We start from the raw sequence: 24,689 nt of genomic DNA, 5'->3' as shown, positions 1-24,689 counted from the left end.
AAAAAAACAAAATGCAAAACAAGGGATGTTAAAATTTCTAAATAACGATGCCACCTCTTTGCATCTTTGTTGCTTTGTGTTAACTCATTGGTAAATAAGAATGATTAGCAGCTTCTATTTATTGTACATAAATTTTTATGGGAGACCCACACTTGTCATGATAATTCATCCAGGTATTACTAAACCCCTTTGCTAGGTAACAGGGGAGAAGCTCAAGGCAAGACCGGATCATCTTATCAGGAAAATACATGGAATGCAGGCTGCAGGTGGCTGGACCATTTAAAGACACTCTTACATGCCAATGAGTCTCCAAGTAAGGGGACCGGGACAGAATAAATTGACCGAGACCATTTTCTCCATCAGCGGCATCTCTGGCAAATCTTTGATTCTTCTACACTATTGGAGAATCATTTTAATAACAGGCATGTCCAAAATACTTTCCACAAGCGCAAGAGCCCTTTTTACATACATATTTAAAACATGAATTTTCACATTATATCTAAATCACCAACCAAAGAGAAGGGTGAACTTCTTGGTCTCGAAATGTCCCAAACGAGCCATGGACACCAATCGGCAACACAGAGAAAAGGAACCAAAGCCTCCTCATTGTCCACCCTCACAAATACTCTGCATGGAACTGCAGAGCCATTAATGGAGCCCAGTTTTTGGTCAGATGCCCAGCTCTGTGAGACAATGAAAATATACCTGGTAGGTCTGGACCAGAATGAAGATGTTGTCCACCCCAACAGCCAGCACCAGGAATGGGATGACTTCGATCACAATGAGGGTGAGGGGGATCCCAATGTAGCTAAAGATGCCCAACGAGCACGCCACTGAGCTCAACACAATGAGGATCCCCGCGATGCCGAGGGAGATTTTAGAGTCCACCTGGGACATGCGACAAAGACACAAACTGTCAGCGTATCATTTGTCCTATGACTAAAAGGTCCTCGTGTTTTACCTCTTTTTGGTATAGCTGATTTGGAGTTAAAAGTCCTGAGTTTGAGAGAAGAAATGAAAAATATTCTAGGTCTTCCCTAGCAATGTTTTATAAGCAACCATTTTTAGCTGATGGTGTGGACAAATTAGAAAAAACTGGATTATGGGAAATAAATTGTAAGTTTAAAATAAACCAAAGGCTTGGACCTGGAGAAAATAGCCGCAGGAAACAGAAATGTTACATACGATTAAAACACAGGGGAATGTACACTAGTTTTGAACAAAATGAGTTACGATTAAGTAGAGGCAAAAAATGACATCATGCAATGCATCACCATTTCTCTCCAGCACAGACACACACACACACACACCACTTACTAGAAGCCTGCTACAGCTTTTGATGTGCCCCAAGGCTATGGAAATGTACAGAAACATGATGGCATAGCTGATTATAACAGTGAAAATATCACCGTTACTTTCACGATTTAGTTCATCTTCAATACTTCGCTCAGTAGTGAAAGAAATGGTCAGATTTGGATTCTTGTAGTTTTTCACAAAATTAATAAACCTAAAGAGTGAGCAAATTTTATATTTTTAGTTAAAGCTTAGTGACAGCTAAGTGAGACACTTCTTCCCAACTTCTATGACACAAAAATCATGTCTACTTAACCTATGCCCACATTAGGATTTTCTACACGCTGGAGACTAGAAGGTGAGACACCCCCAGAGTACAAATTTCCAGACACGCTGAAGTTTCTACCACTTGAATCAAGTTTAGAACAAGTTTATTTTATTTATTTATTTTTTTTTATATTTAATCATTTTTTGAGAGAAAGAGCATGAGTGGGGGAGGGACAGAGAGAGAGGGAGACACAGACTCTGAAGCAGGCTTCAGGCTCTGAGCTGTCAGCACAGAGCCTGACACGGGGCTTGAACTCATGAACCATGAGATCATGACCTGGCCAAAGTCAGACGCTTAACCAACTGAGCCACCCAGGCACCCCTAGAACAAGTTCAAAAGTTGGTCCGTGGGTTTGGCTTTGGTAGCACATATACTAAAACTGGAATGAACAAGAAAAGGTCAGCATGGCCCCTGAGCAAAGCTGACAAATTCGTGAAGTGTTTGTTTAAAAAAAAAAAAAAAAAAAAAGTTGGTTCATGGTCTCCTTTCTTTTTCACTAAAAAAGATTCCTAACCAAAGCATATTATAATAAAGACATACGCTCATGGAACAAACTTTTAAAAGTTGATTTACAGATTCAATGCCATCCCTATGAGCCCCAGCTGACTTCTTCATAGAAAGATAAGCTGATTCTACTATTCGCATGGAACTGCAAGGTGCCCAGAAGAGCCAAACCCTTCTTTTTCAAAGAAGGACAAAGGAGGAGGATACACACTTGTTGATTTCACACTTTCTACGAAACAACAGTAGTCACGAGAGTGTGGTATCAGCACAAAGACAGACATAAAAATCAAAGATCAGAGGAATACAACTAAGAGTCTAGAAATAAAACAGGTATCCATGGTCACCTAATTTTTAACAAGATGGCAAGACTACCCAATGAGAGAAAGCATAATCTTTTCAACAAATGGTCTGGGACAACTGGATAGCAACATGCAAAAAAGAATGAAATTAGATTCTTCCTCATGTTAACATGAAAAAATTAACTCAAATGGATCAAAGACCTAAAGGTGAGAACTAAATATATAAAACTCTGGGGGCACCTGGATGGCTCAGTCTGTTAAGTGTCCGACTTTCATGATCTCACGGTCCGTGAGTTCGAGCCCCACACGTTGGGCTCTGTGCTGACAGCTCAGAGCCTGGAGCCTGCTTCGGATTCTTGGTCTCCCTCTCTCTTTGCCCCTCCCCCGCTTGTGCTGTCTCTCTCTCAAAAGTAAACATAAATAAACATAATAAATAAACAAAGTATAAAAGTCTCCAAATAACACACAGGCATAAATCTCCATGTCCTTGGATTGGGCAATGGTTCCTCAGATATGACACTGAGAGTATGAGCAACAAAAAACTAGAAAAACTAGACTTCAAAACTAAAAACTTGTGCTTCAACAGACACCCCCAAGAAAGCAAAACAAGCCAAAGAATGGGAGTAAATACCCGGAAATCATGTAGCTGATGGCGGCCTTGTAGAATATGTAAGAATTCTTACAATTTAATAATAAAAATACAAATAATCCAGCTAAAGACAGGCAAAGGATAGGAATAGACATTTCTCGAAGGAAGTTATACAAATGGCCAATAAGCACCAAAACGGATGCTTTAAATCATTAGCCTTCAGGGAAATGCAAATCAAAACTGCAATGAAATACCAATTCACACCCACTACGACAGCTAGAATCAAAAGGTCAGCTAACAAATGTTGGAGAAGACGTGGGGAAATTAGAACCCTCATACACTGCTGGTGGAATGTAAAATGGTGCAGCCACCATGGAAAGCACTCTGGCAGTTCTTCAAAGAGTCACCATATGACCCAGAAATTCTACTCCTAGTTATATATCCAAGAGAAATGAAACCATAGAAGCTCACAGAAAAATCTGTATATGGATGTCTACAGCAATATTATTCATAATGGCCAAAAAGGTAGTAACAACCCAAATGTGTATCAAATGATAAGTGGATAAAAATGTGGTATATCCATAGGATGAAACATTATGCAGCCATAAAAAGGAATGAGGTACTGATACATGTTACAACTTGAATGAACCTTAGAAACACACTAAGTGAAAGAAGCCAGACACAGAAGTCCATATATACGCTTCCATTCATATAAAAATCCAGAATACAAAAATGTATGGAGACAGAAATGAGATTAATATGTTTGCACAGGGCCGGGATGTGGGAAGCTGACGGTGACAGGTGGGAGTGATAGCTAAAGGATTAGGGGGCTTCTTTTTGAGATTAAAAAAAAAAATTCTAAAATTCACTGTGGTGACAGTTGCAGGTATCTGTGAATACACTAAAAGCTACTGAATTACACAGTTTAAATGGGTGAAATGTATGGCATAGGATTTATATTCCAACAAAGTTATTTAAAAAAAGCAGTGAAAGGCATAGAGTCAAAAACCCATTCTCTGTTCCTATTCTTTAGGGGTTATAAACATAGTCAACAATTTCCCGGGCCCCTTGCTTGATATTTTTTCTAGGGATGGGTATTTTTTCTACCATGGATAGCATATATTTGCCTGACCACGTTGATTGCAGCTTTTGTGTCCTCCATCTGGAACCATTTACTTACCCATCTTTAATGACTGCGTGATTTTCTACCATGTGTGTCCCCTACTAATGTACACCCAGCTTGCTCCTGGTGTTCACTATGAGAAAAGGGTGCAGGGAACATTTCTGCATATATGCTTTTGCATTCCTGTGCAGGGATACAGATTCAAACAATGTTTACAGATACACCGATTTTTTTTCCTTAACATCATTAGTACCAAGTGAAAGAAATGACATAATTTAGACCTGATGTTGGTTATTAACTGAGCTGACTGTGGTTTAAGTGCATTCTGTTAGCGTCCAGCTCCCCACACAACAAAGACAGCAACTCACTCTTTTTCCCAGACCTGGGCCTTCTGGAGCCTCTCTGTATCATTATAGTAATTATTGACAGGAAAGGTAATCACAAGGGCTGTGGCATTATTGTAATTTTGATCTGAAAAGGAAAAATGTGACATTAAGAAGATAACAAGTGTGCAGAAAATTAGACACGAGGGAAAACTACATGACAGCCAGGTAACTGATTTCTCACAGGTGCTGTAGACTGTACTCTAAAAACAAATCACAAGTTCACTGACGTGTCTATGTAGCTCAGTTAATAAATAAAAAGGATGCTGTATCTGGTGTAGACAGAGATTAACTCAGGAAGAGTAACTTCTTTAACTAAATAGCATGTGTGTGGTAAAAATTTCCATCAGAGCAAAAAGGTGTTCATTGTCTCTCCTTCCTCAATCCTTAGTTCTCCTCCCCACACTGTGGCCATCTGAACTATTTCCTAGAGATACTCCACACATGCACAAGCAAACACCTGTATTCTTCCCTTTCCTTCTTAGTCACACAAATAGCGGCACGCTGTTCTGCACATTACATTTTTAATTGATATCTTGGAGATGGCTCCATTTTAGGACATAAAGAGCTTCCTTATTCTTTTTTCTACTGTATCATATTTTCTAGTGTAATTTAACCAATCTCCAATTGATGGACATTTTTGCAATCTTTAAAATTATGAACAAAAATACTACAAGGAATAATCTGATATTTTTCACGTGTAACAACATACATATTTGCAGAATCAAATCTTACAAGTACAAGTAATGAATCAAAAAGTATGTGCAATTCTAACTTTGATAAATTCCTCCAAAATGCCCTCCAAAGAGGCTATCCTGTTTTTCCATTTCTTTACGTAGCAAAATATCTACTGAGACCCTGCTTTGTGCCAGGCATTATTTTAGGTACTATGGATATATACCAGTGAACGAAAGAGAGGAAAACCCTGCATTCCTGGAGCTTGCATTCTATTCTAGGAACCATATACACTTCCAGTAACACTGGGGACCTCTGCACCCCACATTGTTTTATCAAACTCTTATGTCTTGCCCCCTCATTAGGGGGAAAGATTGAAGTGAGATGCATTTCACTATCTAGGAGTGAGGTTGAGCATTTTCCCCATATAATTAACAGCCATTTGTATTTCCTTTGTTAACTTTCATATGGCTTTGGCCACTTTTCTTTTGGGTTGTTAACCTTTTCTTTTTTTCACAAGAGCCTTCATATATATTTATATATAATTTTTTTTTCAGTTTATTTATTTTTGAGAGAGAGCACAAATGAGGGAGGGGCAGAGAGAGAGAGAGAGAGAGAGAGAGAGAATCCAAAGCAGGCTCCAGACTCCAGACTATCAGAGCAGAGTCCGACACATGGCTCAAACTCACAAACTGTGAGATCATGACCTAAGCCAAAGTCATACGCTTAACCAACTGAGCCAACTGAGCTGCCCAGGCACCCCCGCCCAGAGCCCTTCATATATTAAGGGCACACTATCTGTTATGTATACTGGTTTTTCCCCGTCTAGTTTGTTGCTTGCTTTTTCTTTTTAACTTTATGGTTTTAAAGTTTTTTTTATGGTTTTTTTTTTTTTTTAACTTTTTTAACGTGTATTTATTTTTGAGACAGAGACAGAGCATGAACGGGGGAGGGTCAGAGAGAGAGGGAGACACAGAATCTGAAACAGGCTCCAGGCTCTGAGCTGTCAGCACAGAGCCCGACACGGGGCTTGAACTCACGGACTGCGAGATCATGACCTGAGCCAAAGTCGGACGCTTAACCGACTGAGCCACCCAGGCGCCCCGAGAAACACTTTTTAAAAAATGTTTATTTATTAACTGATGGAGGGGGAGGAGTAGAGAGAGAATCTCAGGTAGGATCTGTGCTGTCAGTGCAGGGAGACTCGATCTCACTAACTATGAGATTGCGACCTGAGCTGAAATTAAGAGTCAGATGCTTAACTGCCTGAGTCACCCAGGTGCCCCAGAATTTTAAATTCTTACGTAGTCAAACTCATTAATGTTTCCTTTTGTGGCTTCTGGGTTTTGTGTCTTGCTTAGAAATGCCTTCTCCATTTAAAAATTATCAAAAAAATTCTTCCTGTATCTTCTAGATCTTTAATAAGTTTCACTTCTTGTATTTCTTCCATTTAATAACTTTCCCTCCTTATATAGCTGAAGTTTTTTTGGGATGGAAGGAATGAGGTATGAGATCAAATTTAATTTTGACGGCTATGGCTTGCCAATTGGTGACTCTATCTTTTCCCCACTAATTAGAAATGCCATTATATGAGGCGAGGAAAATTTAAATATAGATACAACTTCTCCCCTCCCACTGGTGAGGAGAACAACATCTATTTGACCTCTTCTGTGGGCGGGAGGAAAACCTGTTGAACTGCCTATTTTGGCTTTGGACGCCAAAGGTGTTACCTGAATCGTTACCCCATCATACCTGGTACAGTCTGTTCTAAGGTGCTACTGGAACCAGTAAAGAGCAAACCAATCACTCCTCCCCCTACAAGAGTGTCTCAATCCTCAACTAACTGGTTGAGGAGGAAGAACCAGATCAACTTTGCTTCTTTTTCCCCACATCCCACATATCATCTCTCCATGAACACTTTCACACTGAACAATGAGTTACGTGGAAATGAACTACTGCATGACTCTGGGGAAAAGTCTTTAGCTTTCGACAGCTTCCCAGAATGTGACCTTAAGAAGGCTAACCCCATCCACTTCTTTTACATCCAGAACAAAACCCAAAGCCAAAGCCCAAAGAGAGAATGTACTTGGGATTTAAGATAGGGAATTCATAAGACTGTTCAATTTATGAAATCTTCATAATCAGCACCTGTTAGTGACAGAACCAAAACTACTTTACCTAATAGGAAAAGAGGAAGCTCCTCTTACTTACCATCATAGCCTCCTAACACAAGCCACGGGAACACTGGCCCACCGAATGTACCCAGGCAAGGATCATGGAGCAAACTGGTATCGTTCAGAGAGGCAGGAGCCCTGAGAAGTGTAGAAAACAACTCCCAGTTACAACAAGCCTCAAGACATCACAGAGACCTAAACATCTGCACGACAAACAGTTAAAGAGACCGATTATATCCTAAGCATGATATGGGCTCTGTGCATTATTCCTCAGGTGAATAATGCAGTTCAGCACTTGCCTTTGGGAGCTCAGAACCACTGAGTGAGAGACAGGCAAAAAGAGCACGATGTGGTCATTATCGCTCAGGGCAAGGTGCACGTGGGAAGGGATGTCACACGGTACATGGAGCACTAATAGAGGAAACTGCCACCGAATGAGCGAGAACAGGTACATGGGAGAAGAGAGCAACAGGATGGCAGTGTGAGGAACCACACCAAATCCTGTCTACAGCAGGAGGCACCCACAAAGGGGAGGACTTCAGAGGGAAGGGATGGGGCTGGAAAGAGGGAGGGACAGACAATAAAAAAAAGGGTGTCATACGCTGTTTTACAAAGAGAATTCGGGTGGCAAAGCAGAAGAAGGGTCTGGATGTGGGAAAGAAAGGGGAGGAAGAGCCCTCAGACCAGTCAGGAGGTCTGTGCAAGGGCCCAGACGAGGGTAGTGCAGTGGAGGAACCAGCATCTCAGGACACATCCTAAGCCAGAACTCTGCTGGGCACTTGTTCAGATTCTCACATATAACCCGAACCATGGCCCTTCTGAGCCCACAGCTGATGGGCTCAGACCCTAAGGGGTCAGATCCCCTGCTTGGAGCAAACAGGCTACGTGGACACAGCCAGAGGCCAAGTCCCATTGTCCCATACATCGGGCTTGGGAGCTCATCCAGAAGGTTAAAATCCATAAGAATTATGTGAGGCAGGTAAGGATGGGGAAGGATGCAGATACAGCCTCAAGCTGACACAGGTGCCATCACACGACACGGGGATATGGGTTCTGGGTGCACCGGGTGTGCTGTTCCTGCAGGACCTCTAGGGCAGAAGCCCACGTAGAGCTGGAGGGTAAGGAGGGAGGTGAGAGCGGGAGACACAGAAGGGCAACCATGCAGCACACAGAGCCACACGTGGGAGCGAAATGGCCCAAGGAGCGCTTCTGCACTGATCTGAACCACACCCTGCCTCAGACTAAACACAAGCCTTACGCACCTCCCTCCCTGTCAAAATTTTGTTGACTTTCATTTTGTAAGACCGGAAGTAAACAGCTTTTTCCTTTAAATATAAAGACCGAACAAGTTTCACTTTTTTTTCCAGTTGTCAAATTGCCCATGGCCACCCTATACCATCCACCCTGTGGAGAATGGGAGTGCCCTTACTGTTTTACAGGGAGAGCTCAGATTTTTAGAGGCGAGCTCCTTGAAACAGAGCAAACCAGGCTTAATCGGCTGAAGAGTCACACCCCAGTAGCCTAAGTAGAACTGAAGGCCACCAAACCAGACCAGATATCAAAGTAGCTGGCTCCTGAGATGGGGTTAGCTGACAGCACACTCAAAAGTGACAAGGAATAATTTCTCTGTCCCTGCAGTGACAAAACAGCCACGGTGATGGTCTGGCTGAACACCGGTCTCCAGGCCGGGTCAGGGCCTGCAGGGACAGCAGGCCCACCAGTGCTGACTGCTCTCCCTGCTAGGGGCACAGGTCACCAAAGCACAGATGCTCTGTGACCAGTGCACACGACAAATGCCGCCTGCCCAGCTAGACGTGCCTCCAGCGGGAAGCAGATTCAGTGCTCTCCAATCTGAACTGCACACCAATCCTGCCCTCACTTCTCAAGGGGACACTGCATTTTCAAAAACAATCTGACATCGTGGTAGTTTATAGTTGCAAGACCAGAAAAAGCACTGGAGGCTTCTATTCTTGTACTGTGAGACCACTGGCGGTGTGGCATGTGGTTTCCAAATCAGGCATGAGTGAAAGGCCGTTCCTCGATTATACATCATGAATGCTCCATGAGCGCTCCCACCCCAGGGCCTTTGTGCTTGCTGCCTGTCTACTCGGAACACTTTTCCCTCTGATAATCACAGGCTCCCTCCTTTCCTTTCTGTCTGTGCAGGTCTCCACTCTACCTAAAGTAGCACGCCCCCACTGCCCTCCATCTCCTCGTCGGGCTTAATTTCTCCAGAGCTCTCCTCTCCACCTGGCATCAGGGTAGGTATCTATTCGTTGTCGGTCTCCCTCCATCAGAGCATGCGCTTCGCAGGGCAGGTCCCGCTGCTTGCTCACGGCTAGGCCTCTGGCACCTACAACTGTGTGCAGCAACAGCAAGTGCTCGCGGGCTGGTGGGCCGAATGAGGACCGTCTCCCGCCACGTACCGTACACAGTATAGCAAGTGCGTGTGGTAATCTGCATACACAAAGAAGTCATCTCCTATTTCATGGTCCAGCATGGAATGGCTGTTCTGGAAGTAATTTAACACGCTCAGAATGGTGCAGTTCTTGTTATAGGGTGAGAGGGGGGCCACGCAGATGTCTTGAAGTGTCACAGTCTCATTGTTATAAGATGCAGTGATATTTTCGATGGCAGTTTGTAAGTCAAGAACCTGAAAGAAGATTTTAAAAATAAACAAACCCAGAAACACATTGGATTTCTCTCAGATTGTGACTGTTATTGCCCTGACAGGTGAGAAGATAAAAAGTATTTGCAGAGGGGCGTCTGGGTGGCTCAGTCGGTTAAGTGTCCGAGTTTGGCTCAGGTCATGAATCTCACAGGCTCAGGGGTCCAAGCCTGCATGAGGCTCTGTGCTGACAGCTCAGAGCCTGGAGCCTACTTAGGATTCTGTCTCCCTTCCTCTCCATCCCTCCCCCACTCATGCTCACTCTCTCAAAAATAAAATAAACATTAAAAAAATTTTTTTTTAAAGTTATTTGCGGAAAATCCTTCCTCACACAAGGGAGAGGAATAAGACGTGCTATGGTAAAATATCTGATGACACCAAAGGCCCACTCTTAAAAGACAGCAGCTGGGATGGAGACCCTCCTGAGAGGTGTCCAGAGAGACAGGGAGGCGACCCCAATACCAGGACAGATCTCAGGGCAGGATACATGCACATCTCGCATTCTGCCCTTCTGCAGCAATAACAACAGGGCCGCAGAGGGGAGACCAGGGCAATCTGCCTGGTTCTCTCGACACACCCTCTTACTAACAAAATACCACCTACTGCCTTGTGCTATACTAGGATTATTTATGTATATCCCTGGGGTTCCCAACAGAGACTACATTCCTGGAGGTAAATGACTACGTTGTGCTTCTTTTGCAACAAGCTGAGAAAAAGAAACACAGGGTTACTCAGTGGAGAAAAGATTTTGTTCATGTCTTGAGACCATTTTGATGTTTTTCAAGATACCAGACTTTCTGTAGGCAAGAGCAATATTTAAAGGAAAAATCATGCGATTGAGCAACTGTTCATTAAAAAAATAGGCAGGATGCCAATTATTCACAGACAGAGTTCTCCAGGTCAAGTGTGACAAGGGAGAACGGGAAGGGTTAAAGGCCTCTGTAAGAGAATGGGATGGATCTCATTCCGAATGCACCTCCTACCAAACGCGGGCCGGGGGCCTACCTTCCAGAAATGACAAATTCATTCCTGCAGCGGCAGACCAGCAGTAGCTCCTGCCTCGGTCCCCAGCACAGTGTTAGAGAGGCTTCATTCCTTTGGGTCCTGGCACATTACTTTTCAATTGCCAAGGGAAAAATTTAATAAGTTCCTAAGTAAATTATAAATACATTCTGCTTCAACAGAGAAATGCTCCTCTCAGTTTCAAGAAGCAAGACCTGCCATATGAAGGAAATATAAAAGCAGTCTACAGTAAAATTTTCAGGAAGTTCAACATCCACCATTCGCTTTCTTGAAAAGTAAATGAAAAGCATCTTTACCTTTATACTGTTGAAATTTTCAAGATATACCGCCACATTCAGCCCCAACCCCATGTCAAGTAGAACCGGTCAATATGTCAAAGCCAGAAAACAAACCACCCGGCTTCCCAGAACGGATTTCTGCTCACAGCACGTTACCTGGTGCAAGATCGCAAGGTCAAGCGGAGGTCCGAAGGGCACATCGGATCCTGAGGGGTACGGCTGGTAAGTGTGTGCACTGGTGTGGGGGGCCTGGATGATGAGCTGCTCCGTGCGGAAGAAAGGCCCAAAGTGTGTGTCAAAGTACTCTTTCTCGAGGCGCGCCTGGCTGCTGGGAGCTGACCACAGGTCAACTGGATTGGTCGTGACCCGCACAAACACCAGGCCTGAAGAACAGGCGGCAATGAAGGCCAGGGAGAAGATGATGATGGGGCCCGGGTTTCGGACGCAGAAAGAGCCCCACTGTGAGAAGAGCCGCCTCAGATAGCCCTCAAATGCCGCACCAAGCGCGTCGCAGCAGGACGCCTCCCCTGGAAGAGCGGGAGAGGAAGGGAGGGTGGAGGTTAAGAGCCAAGCCATTCCTGAAAGTCGGAACAGGGAAAGCGTTAGCTACTACCACAGGGGCTGGGAATAGTGTCCGCACAGGGATGGCACAAGATCCGCCTCCCTCCCGTCGCACACCCTCAGCACCTATCTGCTCAGGAAGCCACCTTCCTTGCCTGCCCACGGTGATGGCACCTACCACCCACCCCACAGAGGAGCGATGCTCACACAAAAGCAAAGTTCTCTGAGCACTCTGTCCAAGGCACTTCCCATCCACCTTTGTGGCTATGCCTGCCCCTTCACAGCTCTTACCCCAGTCCCTAATTATCCTCGGTTCTGATCTGCCACCCTGACTAGACTGCTACTACCACAAGGGCAAAGACCTGTCTGTGTTGGTCACGGCCATGTCCTCGACACCAGCACAGTGTCTGTCCCAGAACAGCGCATCAACATTTTCTGAGGAAACGTGCACTCATGCAAACATAATCCTAACCATTTGAGTACAAAAGTGCCTACCTCTGTCATTGGCATTTACAGAGAAAGCTATGTTGCTATCAATGGGGGTGTACTCGGAGACAAAATAGCGTTTTCTGAAAAACAAAAGCACATAAGCAGTATTAGTGGATATTTGACATGATGAGGCTGTTCCTCTGATAGTCCTGTAGACACTATTAAAAGCTCACTTCTTCATCCTATTTCCTTCTTGCCTAATCGCCTCCTTCTTCCCCCAGGTTCCCTTGCTCTAGGTCGTCCTGCTCACCAGTCTCAGGAGAAAATTTAAGACGGTATTAAAAACAAGTTGATAAAGGGTAATTTCACCTTGCAGCCTTCATTTAGATTTAAAACTTCAGGTCCTTTAGAAACACAGTGAGCACTAGGGCGACTGGGTGGCTCAGTTAAGCGTCCGACTTTGGCTCAGGTCATGACTTCATGGTTCATGAGTGCGAGCCCCGGGTCGGGCTCTGTGCTGACAGCTCGGAGCCTAGAGCCTGCTTCGGATTCTGTGTCTCTCTCTCTCTCTGCCCCTCCCCCCGCTCACGCTGTCTCTCAGTGAACACAGTGAACACTGCTGTGCAGCAGCAATGGGCACACCTGGCGCCTGGAGCATCACTCTAACATCAGTCTCCAATACAAGGAACCAGGGATCCTTGCAGAAGAGGTGGATTCCAGGGCTGGCGCGGGGAAAATACCAGATGAGCCTGGAGCATTTTGTGATTCCAGGAAATAAGAAAGGCGAGGGCACGTTAAAAAACAAAACAAAAACAAAAAACAGAGGAGTAGGGACCATGATGTAAATGTAATTGAATAAGTAAGTAGAGCAAGAGGGATAACAGTCTATACAGAATAAGTGTAATTAGTAAATGAAGAAGAAATGAGGGAACTATAAAATCAACAATCATCACTAGGCAAACACCACAGTAGTAGCTGCAGATAAGATCCCCCAGTGGAGGCTAAAATCAGGGGGTGACAGCTTTAGGAGAAACAAGGTATTAGAGTTCTGACCCATCTCTCCTAAGATATCTATCAATTCCAAAGGGAGAAACAGTAACTTTATGGTAGAGAAATGCAGCAGAGACCCCCTTTATCAAGTGATCAAGGTTAACATTACCAGGGAAGAGACATACTGAGATCAGGTACGAGTGATACGTATGATACACTGAGAAGGACACATCGATTCTGTGATAATCTTGTCAGAAACACATAACCTCAACCTAATGAGAAAATGTCAGCTAAAGCTAAGTGGAGGGACATTCTACAAAATAACTGGCCAGTATGTATCGAAAGTGTCAAGGCCATAAAAGAAATGGAAAGACTGAGGACCTGTCACAAACCAGGGGAGGGTGGTAAACAAAAAGTGGGCGTGGAGTGGGGTCCAAAAACAGAACAAGGGTGTCAGAGGAAGAGATGGTGGTATCTGAATAAAGTTTGTGGCTTAGCTAATCATACCATACCATTATTTTCGTGGTTTTGATAATTACACAGTATGGCTGACGTAAGCTATAACATTAGGGGAAGCTGGGTAAAGGATACATATGAACTTCTACTATTTTTTGCACCTTCCTGGTAAGTCTAACATTATTTCAAAACAAGTTAAAGAAAATGTACTATCCTAATCAAGGTGCAAATATGTAAAAGGATTATAAGCACTGCATTGAATTAGATTTGAATCAGATTCAGCTCCTCCTACTTTCTGTTAAAGAATGTGTGGTTAATGCACAGTGCTTTAAATCACTCATCATTTTGAACAAATCAATGAAACCAACTTCTCGATCTAACCAGGCCTCTGATTGTTTACCAGTTGAAAGCCAAAAGCAATTCATGGAGACTGGTATTCACGTGATATTTGTTTCCTGGTTTAGTTAAGCTGGAAGTACCACTTGAATAATCTTGCTCTTCTTGCCCTGGGGAATAAACAAAACTGCTCACCTGTAGCACCACAAAGCAAAAAATGCTCCAAAAAACACAAGCAAAAATGCCATGTAGGTGATCCACATGATGACATACATGGCGTCCAGGCCCAAGATTCTCCAGGGCACAGGAGGCGGTGGGGGCTGGGGCTTTGGGCCACAAACAATTGAGCAGTCCTGGCAGCTGCACGGCCCGGTGACTTCGTCCACAGACTCGTCACAGCCCTTGGTGGCATTGTTCATGGGCTCCATCCCATGGGTTGGAAGATCTGCGGGGAGGATGGGGTTGAGTAAATATCTCAATAAAAAAACTACAAAGCTCGTATTAAATTATATTTGAACCTAGTGATAAGCACACTGACATTCAGAGCATGACCATAAGAGTAAAAAGGACTGGAGGTTTCTGGCTGATCAAATGGTGTGTTGCTGCTTAGTCCCGTAAAATTTTAAGTTACTTCAAGTAATTTTGGGCACAAGGTTTGTTGCTGAGACCAGAGTGCCCCACATTCCAAGGGAAATCTCCACTGAGGAGACAGTCTAACATTATTCCAGAGCTCCTAAAAAGGCCTTTGTAATGCTTCAGTCTTTTTTTTAAAAAGAAAAGAAACAAAACAAAAACCCAGGCTCATTCATTCTTTCAATGAGGCAGCAACACCAGAAGGCAGTTCCTCCTCCTCCATCCTCCCTGCCAGCCCCCTAAATTAACCAGGGGCAGGGGAAATGTTCTAGTTACCTCTCTCACTGGAGGGAAGTCCAGGAACCAGTTATCTGAATTTGTTTACCTTCCTATTGTAGATTAAGGTTCCTGGGCTTTAAAACCACATCATAAATACACCAAACTTGGGAGTCTACCTGAAAAAATGGGTGTGATGGTGAAAGGTGCCTGGCCGTTGTCCTTATTGAACATGTACTCAATCCAGTTAGTGGCATTGCAGGCTTCGGCGTCCTTCCCACACAGCAGTCCCAGGGCTTTGTCATTACTGGAGGGGGCCTCCACGTCCCGGCAGGCATTGTACATGGCTGGCAGAGGAAGAAGGCAAAAGTACCGAACACCATGCTCAGAAGACCTTCCGAAAGGCCTCTCAAATGCGAATTTAGCCATAAACACTGCACTCCAAAGCCACGGGCTGGTAGGAGGGACAGTAAACACTAAGGGCAGGAGTGGAGACTCACCACTCTGCAAGTAACATGCTGGGCTAGATTCCAAGTAACTTAAACATAAAAGCAAACAAGAAAGGCATACATCACCCCCACGTAGCTCACAGTAGCTGGGAGAAGTATTACCACCACTGGAGAGAAGAAGGGACTAAGGCTGAGGAAGGAGAAGTAAGAACCTTAGTGTCTCTTCAGTCAATGAAGCTGGTTCCAGAAATCTGGGGTAGGAAACTTATACAGCTGAAGAGTTTGGAACTTATACGGGAAAACTGTTTTTAGAGGAGAGGTCACATATGAATGAACCTAATACTAGTCGCTCTCTTGGCTTTATTTTAGTACATATAAAGACAACACACAAAATAAGAATACTGTGACACTTTGCACATAAAAAAGTAGTAGTAATGGATCCCATATTAACATTCATTAACCAGTCCCTACTGTAGAGGCCGCTTTCAGACAAACAGGCTTGAGCAATGGAATGTAGAAAAGGCCCATCAGCTGACCCACCTCAAAATATCCACAGGCCCTAACTAACCAATGGGCTACTTGCAGCTGAGCACAGTTACCCAAAAAGGGAGAATTCCAGGGGCACCTGGGTGGCTCAGTCAGTTAAGCTTCCAACTCTTGGTTTTGGCTCAGGTCATGATCTCAGGGTTTGGTTCATGAGTTTGAGCCCTGCTTGGGAATTCTCTCTCTCTCTCCCTTTCTCTTCCCCTCCCTGACTTATGCTCTCTCGCGCTCTCTCAAAATAAATAAATAAACTTAAAAAAAAAAAAAAGGGGAGAATTCCGTATATCGCTATGCCTCCACCTCCTCCCTCTTTAAGAACAGCCTCCACCCACTACCTCACTGCAGACGGCTTCTGTCTGTCCTGCCAACCACTCCCTTGTGGTGTATTCAATAAACTTCTATCGCCTTTGTTCTGCCTCACGTGAATTCTCTCACCTTCCCAGCCACGGGTTGCCAGCCTATCATCACCCTACATTTGGGGGCCCCCATCCAATGGAGAGATACCTCATTTAGATACCACACCTACTTGTTACAAACTTCTTTGGATCTTCTTCCCTAAACTTTAAAGAGACACTGATAAATTCACCGTGTTTAACCCTCACTCTTGAAAGGCAGTTCAGATAGAATGACTTCTTTAGAATTAGGGTTATTCTATTGCCTTCTGGCCTCTATCACTGCTGGTAAGAAAATCTCCAACTGGCATTCTTTTGAAATGATTTGTATCTTTTTTCTACTTATTTTTAAGACACTTGTCTTTGGAGTTTTATAGTTTTTTTTTTAGTTAAAAAAATTTTTTTTTAATGTTTATTTATTTTTGAGACAGAGAGAGACAGAGCATGAATAGGGGAGGGGCAGACAGAGAGAGAGACACAGAATCTGAAGCAGGCTCCGGGCTCCAAGCTGTCAGCACAGAGACCGACGCAGGGCTGGAACTCGCAGGCCGTGAGATCATGACCTGAGCTGAAGTCGAATGCTTAACCGACTGAGCCACCCAGGTGCCCCGAGTTTTATAGTTTTTCTATGCTGTATTTACATATGGATTTTAACAGCTTTACTGAGATATAATTACATACCATGCAATTCAACCATTTGAAGTTCCAATTTAATGGATTTTAGCCCATTCACAGATAGGTGCAACCATCGCCACAGTCAATTTTAGAACATTTTCATCACCTTAAAGAATCTCTGTACTCTTTAGCTAATCCTCCCTCATCTCTCCCCCCCCTCCCCCCAAGCCCTAAGCAACCATTAATTTATTTCTGTCTCTATAGTACATTTGCTTACTTTGGACATTTCATATAAACGGAATCCTATAATATGTAATCTTTTGTGGCTAGCTTCTTCCACTTAGCATGATGGTTTCAAGGTCCATCCACATTGTAGCATGTATCATTCCTTTTTGTGGTGGCATAATATTCTGCTGTACGAATATACCACATTTGTTTATCTATAAATCAGCTGATGGATATCTGGACTGTTTCTACCTTTTGGCTATTAAGAACAATGCTCCTATAAATGTTTGGTTACAGTTTTTGTGTGGACATACGCTTTTACTTCTCTTGTGAATGGAATGGCTGTGTCATATGGTAACCCTATGCTTAATTCTTTCAAGAACTGCCAGACTGTTTTCCAAAGCGACTGCATCTTTTTACATTTCTACTGGTAGTGTATGAGGGCTCTAATTTCTCCACATCCTCCTGACACTTGTTACCTGACCTTTTGCTTCTAGCTGTCCTGATGGGTGTGAAGTGGTATCCCAACTGTGGTTTTGATTTGCATTTCTCTGATGACTAACGATTTTGAGCATCTTTTCATGTGCGTATTGGCCATTTGTATAACATCCTTGGAGAAATGTCTGTTCGGATCATTTTCCCATTTTAAATTGGGTTATCTATTATTGAGTTGTGACAGTTCTTTATATATTCTAGATACAAGATTTTTAATGATTAAATAATTTGCAAATATTTTTGTCTTTTCTTGATGGTGTCCTTTGAAGCACAAAACTCTGTTTTGATCATGTCCCAACATATCTGTTTTTCTTTTGTTGCTCATGTTTTTGGTGTCATATCTAAGAATCCATTTTCAAATCTGAGGTCATGGTTTATTCCTATGTTTTCTTCTAAGTGTTTTCAGGTTTTGGCTCTTATATTTAGGTTTTTGACCCATTTTAGTTTTTGTTTATGGTGTGAGGTAAGGATTTAACTTCATCCTTTCCCATGTGGCTACTGTTTCCCCAGCACCATTTGTTGAAAAGACTATTCTTTCCCCATTGAATGGACTTGGCATCCTTGTCAAAAATCAGATGACCACAGATATATAGGTCTAAGTTGTATCTCATTGTCCTATATGTTTATCTTTATTCCAGTACCACACTGTCTTGATTTTCACCAGCTGGTAGTAAATTTTGAAATTGGGAAGTATGAGTCCTTCTATTTTGTTCTTCTTCAGGATTGTCTTGGCTATTCTGGGTCCCTTGAAATTACATGAATCTTGGAATCAGCCTATCAATTTCTACAAAGAAGCAAGTTGGGATTCTGACAGGGATTGCACTGAATCTGTACATCAATATGGGAAGTACTGTCATCTTAACATTTTTAAGTTTTCTGATCCATCAACATGGAGTATCTTTCCATTTACTAAGATCCTTTCTTTTAATGATGTTTTACAGTTTAATGGTGATGAGTGTAAGTTTTACACTTCTTGTTAAATCCTAGGTATTTTATTCTTCTTGATACTATTGTAAATGGAATTTTCTTAGTTTCACTTCCAGACTGTCCACTGCATATGAAGACATACAACTGATTTTTGTGTATTTTCTTTCTTTTTAATTTACCTGGCTTTAAGATTAATTTTTCTGCCCCTAAGTCTAAGGATTCATCTCTCTTCCAATCTGGAAAACCCTTGGCCATTATCTTTTTACTTATTGTTTCTCCCCAACTTTCTCTCTTCCTTCTCTGGAGCTCTTCACATTATCCCACATGTCATTTCTTTAATGATTCCAGATTGTCATAACTCTACACTATTTTCTAAGTAATTCTCTCATATCTTCCAGCTCACTATTTGGTTTTCAGGTTTTTATTTTATTAAATATTTTAAGCATACAGAAAATATGGAGAATAATACAATTCTCATTTATTTAGCACCCAGCTATATTAATCTTATTTTTCATTTGCCCCAACATTAAAAAAAACCAAATGCTACAGATACAGTTGAAGTCCCCTGAATACCCTTACTTAGGAATACATTCCCTTGCTTAAGGTAAAACCACAACCCTAAATTTGATGTTTATCTTTCCCATGCATATTTGTGTACTTTCATGATATACTGTATACATAGATATGTAGTAGTGTTTAATATAAACAACATACTACATCTATCCTGTGACATTTTCAATTTTTCAAGTACTTCAAGTCAGTGATGTAACCAATTCGTTTTAACAGTTTTAAATATTCCATTATAGATTATGACTATGCTCCAAATATATTTATCCATTCTTCTCTTAATCAGCATTTAGTGCCCCAATTTAGTTAATTTATTAATGGACTTTTTATTTAAAAAAAATTTTTTTTAATGTTTATTTCTGAGAGTGAGAGAGACAGACAGAGAGAGAGAGAGAGAGAGAGAGAGTGTGCACACACGTGCACACACACACAGGAGACAGAGGGGCAGAGAGAGAGGGAGACACAGAATCCAAAGCAGGCTGCAGGTTCTGTGCTGACAGCTCAGAGCTTGAACTCGTGAACTGCGACATCATGACCTGAGCTGAGGTCAGACACCCAACTGACTGAGCCACCCAGCCGCCCCTATTAATGGCCTTTTTAAAGAGGAGTTTTAGGTTCACAGTAAAATTGAGCAGATGGTATAGAGAACTCCCACACACCTCCTGCCTCAACACAAGCACCTCATTACTATCAACAGCACCAGAGTATATATATATTTGTTACAGCTGATGAACCTATAATGACACATCATTGTCATTCAAAGTCCACAGTTTATTTCAAGGTTCACAGTAGGTGTTGTATATTCAATGAGTTTTGGCAAATGTATAATGACTCATACCCACTATTATAGTATTAAACAATAGTCTCCCTGTCCTTAATATCCGCTGTGCTCCTCCTTTCTTCCCCTAGTACCTGGTAACCATTGATCATTTTACTATCTCCATAGTTTTGCCTCTTCCAGAATATAATAAACCTGGAATCATACAGTATGTAGGCTTTCCAGATTCACTTCTTTCACTTAGTAATATAGATTTAACATTCCTCCATGTCATTTCATGGCTTGATGGCTCATTTCTTTTTAATGCTGAAGGATATTCCATTGTCTGGGTGTACCCCAGTTTATTTACCTACTGAAGGACATCTTGGTGTGAATTATGAATAATGCTGCTACAACATGCATGTAAGGGTTTTTATGTGGACATACGTTTTCAATGCTTTGGGGTAAATGCCAAAAACCATGATTGCTGGATCATATGGTTAAGAGCATTTTTAGTTTTCTAAGAAATTGCCAAACTGTCTTCCAAAGTGGCTGAACCATTTTGCATTCCCAGCAGAAATGAATTAGAGTTTCTGTGGCTCCACATCCTCACCAGCATTTGGTGGTGTTAGTGTTCTGCATTTTGGCCATTTTAACAGGTGCGTAGTGGTATTTCACTGTTGTTTTAATCGGGAATTCCCTAATAACATACAATGTTGAGCATCTTTTCATTTGTTTATTTGCCATCCATTATCTTCTTTGGTAAGGTGTCTGATCAGGATTTGTGTCCACTTTTCAATCAGGCTATTCATTTTCTTATTATTGAGTTTTACGAGTTCTTCATTTATTTTGGGGTCTGTGGGTGGCTCAGTCGGTTAGGTGTCCGACTTCAGCTCAGGTCATGATCTCACAGCTCATGGGTTCGAGCCTCGTGTTGGGCTCTGTGATGACAGTCCTGAGTCTGAAGCCTGCTTCAGACTCTGTGTCTTCAGCCTGCTTCAGACTCTGTGTCTTCCTCTCTCTGCCCTCCTCTGCTCGGGCTCTCTCTCTCAAATATAAACAAACATTAAAAAAAAAAAAAAAGTCCTTCATATATTTTGTTAAGAGTCCTTCATGAGATGTGTCTTCTGCAAGTATCTTCTCCCAGTTTGTGCTTGTCTTTTCATTCTCCTGATGTCACCAATTTTTGACGACCACAAAAGTGCCACAATGAATGTTCTTATATGGTTCTTTGTTTATGTGCATTAGGAGTTTCTCTAGGGCAGGCATCTATGTAAGTGGAATTTCTGGAATGAGGGTATATTCATCCTCAACTTTACCAGGTAGTGCAGAACGGGTTTCAAACACTCCTATTAAGTTATGGTTGCCAATGGTGCAGTATATTAGCATTCCTATTGCTTGAACATCCTACCAAATCTGGAATTGACCAATTTTTACATTTGTGCCTATCTGATGTGTGAAATGGCAGCTCACTGTTTTAATCTGTGTTTCAGTGACTGTTCTAGATACTGTTTATAAATCTTTTCACTTATGATTTCTGCTTTTCCTCTAGTCTAGAACACTTCCTTATCTTAAAGTCGTAAATATATTCTGTATTTACTTCTAAAAATGTCCAAGATTAGGATTTTTAATCTATACACCTTTAGTACGATATACAAAGATAAAAATTAGATGATCAATTTTACCACACCATGTATATACTAGTCCACCCTTCCTTTAATGATTTGTAACAACACACCTGTTATATATCAATTTTCAATAAGCATGGTTCTGTTTCTAGACAGATGATCTCTCTTCATACAGTCAGGATGCTTCATATGTCATATCTTTTGGTAGATTTATTCCTACATAGCTTATTTTATTGGTTTTGTGATGGAGACAATCTTTTAATTAATTGTTTTAACTAACATTAATTTATATTTCATTATTTTTTATTATTTACATTTTCTATTAAATTTTTGGTTACATTTTTAAGTGATCATTACAATTAAATCTGTATGTTGTTCTTATATGATGAATTCTTATTCTCTTATTTTGTAGATGTTCTTGGGCACATTCTTTATTCAGTGGTGTTGAATCTGCTATTTATATTTCAGTTCATTTAAGTGGCTTTTTCTTATTAAAAGAGCCAGCTGGTTCTAATTCTAATCTTTTCATTCTTTTCCCCTTGTGTTCTATTCTTTCAGGACTCTTTCAATTCAATCATTTTCTACAAACACTAGATGGTCTTTCTCATACTATCCTATGATTTCTAGTTGTTATGGATCCTTTTCCCTACTGTGGTATCTGTTTACTCTCCCTTACAGTGATGTATGTCTTGAGTCAAATCTCCCCTCCTGCTTCCCTTCTTCATTTCCACCCTTCCACACTCTCCCCTCAGTTTTGCAATTAACTCATGAAGTTACACAATTCATGTCCACTAGAAATAAAGTTCTAATGGCTTCTAAGATATACAGAAAAGTAAACTTGCACACACTAAAAATTTCCATGTGGGAAATTACAGTTAGGAAGGGATTAAGCAAATACTTCAAAAAAGATTGTTTTATAGGTTGTAGCTCAAGTCTTAGATACACGCTAAGCAACAAGTCGCATTTCATGGCCAATGGAATTTATAACTGTCATTTTCACACAGCTGACAACAAAAAGGAACAACCTGACCCAGTATCCTGATGCCAAATGTAATAATAAAGGAATAATTAAAAGCTTACTCACCCCCACCCCCCACCCCCCAAAAAAGTTTACTCACCATTGGCAAAACTCTCTCCAATGTAGTACTGTAATTCTTTTACATTTGTTTTAGTCTGGTTTGTAACAGGATCAACATAATCTTCAGTTGCTGTAACATTCAGAAACTGACTTTGCCGAGGGCTACACGTCAGCTCGCAAAACAGGTTCATTAGGTTATAGAAACAGGATGGACATCTAAAGAGAAAGTAAACTATTGTCTGATCTCACAGATAACAGGGCCAGCAAAAAAAGATGATATACAACAAAGAATATTTTAAATTTATTATAAAGTGACAAGTAAATTATCTAAGAACCTCTTAAACCCAGCAATTCTACACCTAAAATCTTGTGTTAAAATAAAGATGTCTCTTTAAAAACTGCCCTAATTACTACACATATGTTGTCCAGGTGCAATTTCAGAAAGACAAAAATGCTTCTCTGAATTCTGTGCTTTGCAATTTATAGACATGTTTTCTTTGTCTTGAACTAAGGGGACTTAGAAGCATCATGGGGACAATTCTAATTAAGAAGAAAAACAAGGGAAGGGTGCCTGGGTGGCTCAGTCAGTTAAGAGTCAGACCGGCTCAGGTCATGATCTTGTGGTTCATGGGTTTGAGCCCCGCGTCGGGCTCTGTGCTGACAGCTAGGAGCCTGGAGCCTGCTTTAGATTCTGTGTCTCCCTCTCTTTCAGCCCCTCCCCATCTCGTGCTCTGTCTCTCTCAAAAAAATGAACCTTAAAAAAAAAGTTTTTTTTAAAAAGAAGAAAAACAAGGGGAAAACGAGATTCACGCATTAGAATTTTCATCTTGCTACTGAAGGTCTTTCTTTAAGGTAATCCCCAGGTAATCCCCTGACCCTCTCTAAACACAAGAGGATTTCCCCGTGACTTGAGAAGAAGGCATAAGAACAGCAGTGGTGTTCTCTGGCTGCATGGGTTGCAGAAACACACAGGTTCTCATGAGGACCACAAGCTGCTGTCTTGTGTCTGCTTGTGTCTGCTGTCCTTCAGGTTCAACGTTTAAGCTTCTAACGGTGACTTGTTAGGTGGGAGAACTCTCTCCCCAGTTTGGTTCACTTCTATCTGCAAAAGCTACAGCTTCATTAGACCTGCATTCTCGCTGCACAACCAGTCGAGATGACCCTCAACTCCGATCTGGTCCAGGTGCCCACGTGACACGGAACAGGGAAGGTGGTCCCAGCCTTCAAAGCCCCTGGTCTAGTAAGGGAGCAGACACGCACACTGACCTGCTCTCAGGAGTCCCGTGCTTTACTGTGACAAGAACGAGAACCACAATTACACCATTCTAACACACACTACTCCCGGGGTGCCCAGATTTCTACCATGTTCTGTGAATCACAAACCTCTTTGCATGTTATTAAGTTTAATCTCCACGATCAATTCTGGCAGCTGCACGTGTTAGCTTCTCATTATTTTCTGTTATAAACAGAGCTGACAACACGGGGAAATCTGGTTATCTTTTGATCTCGGTTATTTTTACGTCCATAATGCCTCACCTAGGGTAGGTGTTAAACAAATGTACTTTGACTGAACGATGGCTGCAACCTGCTCCATCACCATCCACTGGCCTTCCACAGGGTATGCTGGTCCAATTAGATTCTCCACTGTTTCATCTATTATTATAGGGTACGCTGTCCTGGAAGAACAGTTTAGGGATGGTTTTCCACTCTGTGTTGTCAGTTTAAACCTCTGGGAAGATGCAGGGTTTTCTCAGAGGATGTGGACCGCCCTGTCACCTACAGTGGTATGTGCATAGAGAAGCATCGCCCCCTCTTCCTATGTCCTTTATCAGGGTGCTTCAGTGTGAAAAATTTAGGAAGAGACCATGATGTGCTGTTCTACAGACCACCACCAGCTTGTTCTTTTGCACATTTGAGAACCGCTGAGTGAGCTCAGAGAAGAACACCTATTATGCAACCCTTTTCATGGCCCTGGTCATAGAGAACAGAACAGACTGGACAAAGAACTAATGTTGACAAAACCTCCCAGCTTTGCCAGAACAATCGTGTTAACAG

The 24,689-nt window shown here is 42.1% G+C and overlaps 1 protein-coding gene across 1 annotated transcript in view; it reads right to left on the bottom strand.

Moving 5' to 3' along the window:
- The window catches only part of NPC1 (NPC intracellular cholesterol transporter 1), a 53,721-nt gene that overhangs the window by 11,002 nt on the left and 18,030 nt on the right, over nucleotides 1-24,689 (bottom strand). Inside the window, exons 4-13 of the mRNA XM_049620348.1 lie at nucleotides 22,675-22,850; nucleotides 15,138-15,305; nucleotides 14,305-14,554; nucleotides 12,394-12,467; nucleotides 11,494-11,864; nucleotides 9,795-10,021; nucleotides 7,406-7,506; nucleotides 4,505-4,607; nucleotides 1,318-1,507; nucleotides 706-888 (exon numbers count right to left, since the gene is read on the bottom strand). Coding sequence (XP_049476305.1) covers nucleotides 706-888; nucleotides 1,318-1,507; nucleotides 4,505-4,607; nucleotides 7,406-7,506; nucleotides 9,795-10,021; nucleotides 11,494-11,864; nucleotides 12,394-12,467; nucleotides 14,305-14,554; nucleotides 15,138-15,305; nucleotides 22,675-22,850 — 1,843 coding nt within the window. The remainder of the gene's footprint in view (nucleotides 1-705; nucleotides 889-1,317; nucleotides 1,508-4,504; nucleotides 4,608-7,405; nucleotides 7,507-9,794; nucleotides 10,022-11,493; nucleotides 11,865-12,393; nucleotides 12,468-14,304; nucleotides 14,555-15,137; nucleotides 15,306-22,674; nucleotides 22,851-24,689) is intronic.

Source organism: Panthera uncia (assembly GCF_023721935.1).
Source record: "Panthera uncia isolate 11264 chromosome D3 unlocalized genomic scaffold, Puncia_PCG_1.0 HiC_scaffold_8, whole genome shotgun sequence".
NCBI lineage: Eukaryota > Metazoa > Chordata > Mammalia > Carnivora > Felidae > Panthera > Panthera uncia.
This window is presented reverse-complemented; position numbering and strand designations above follow the sequence as displayed.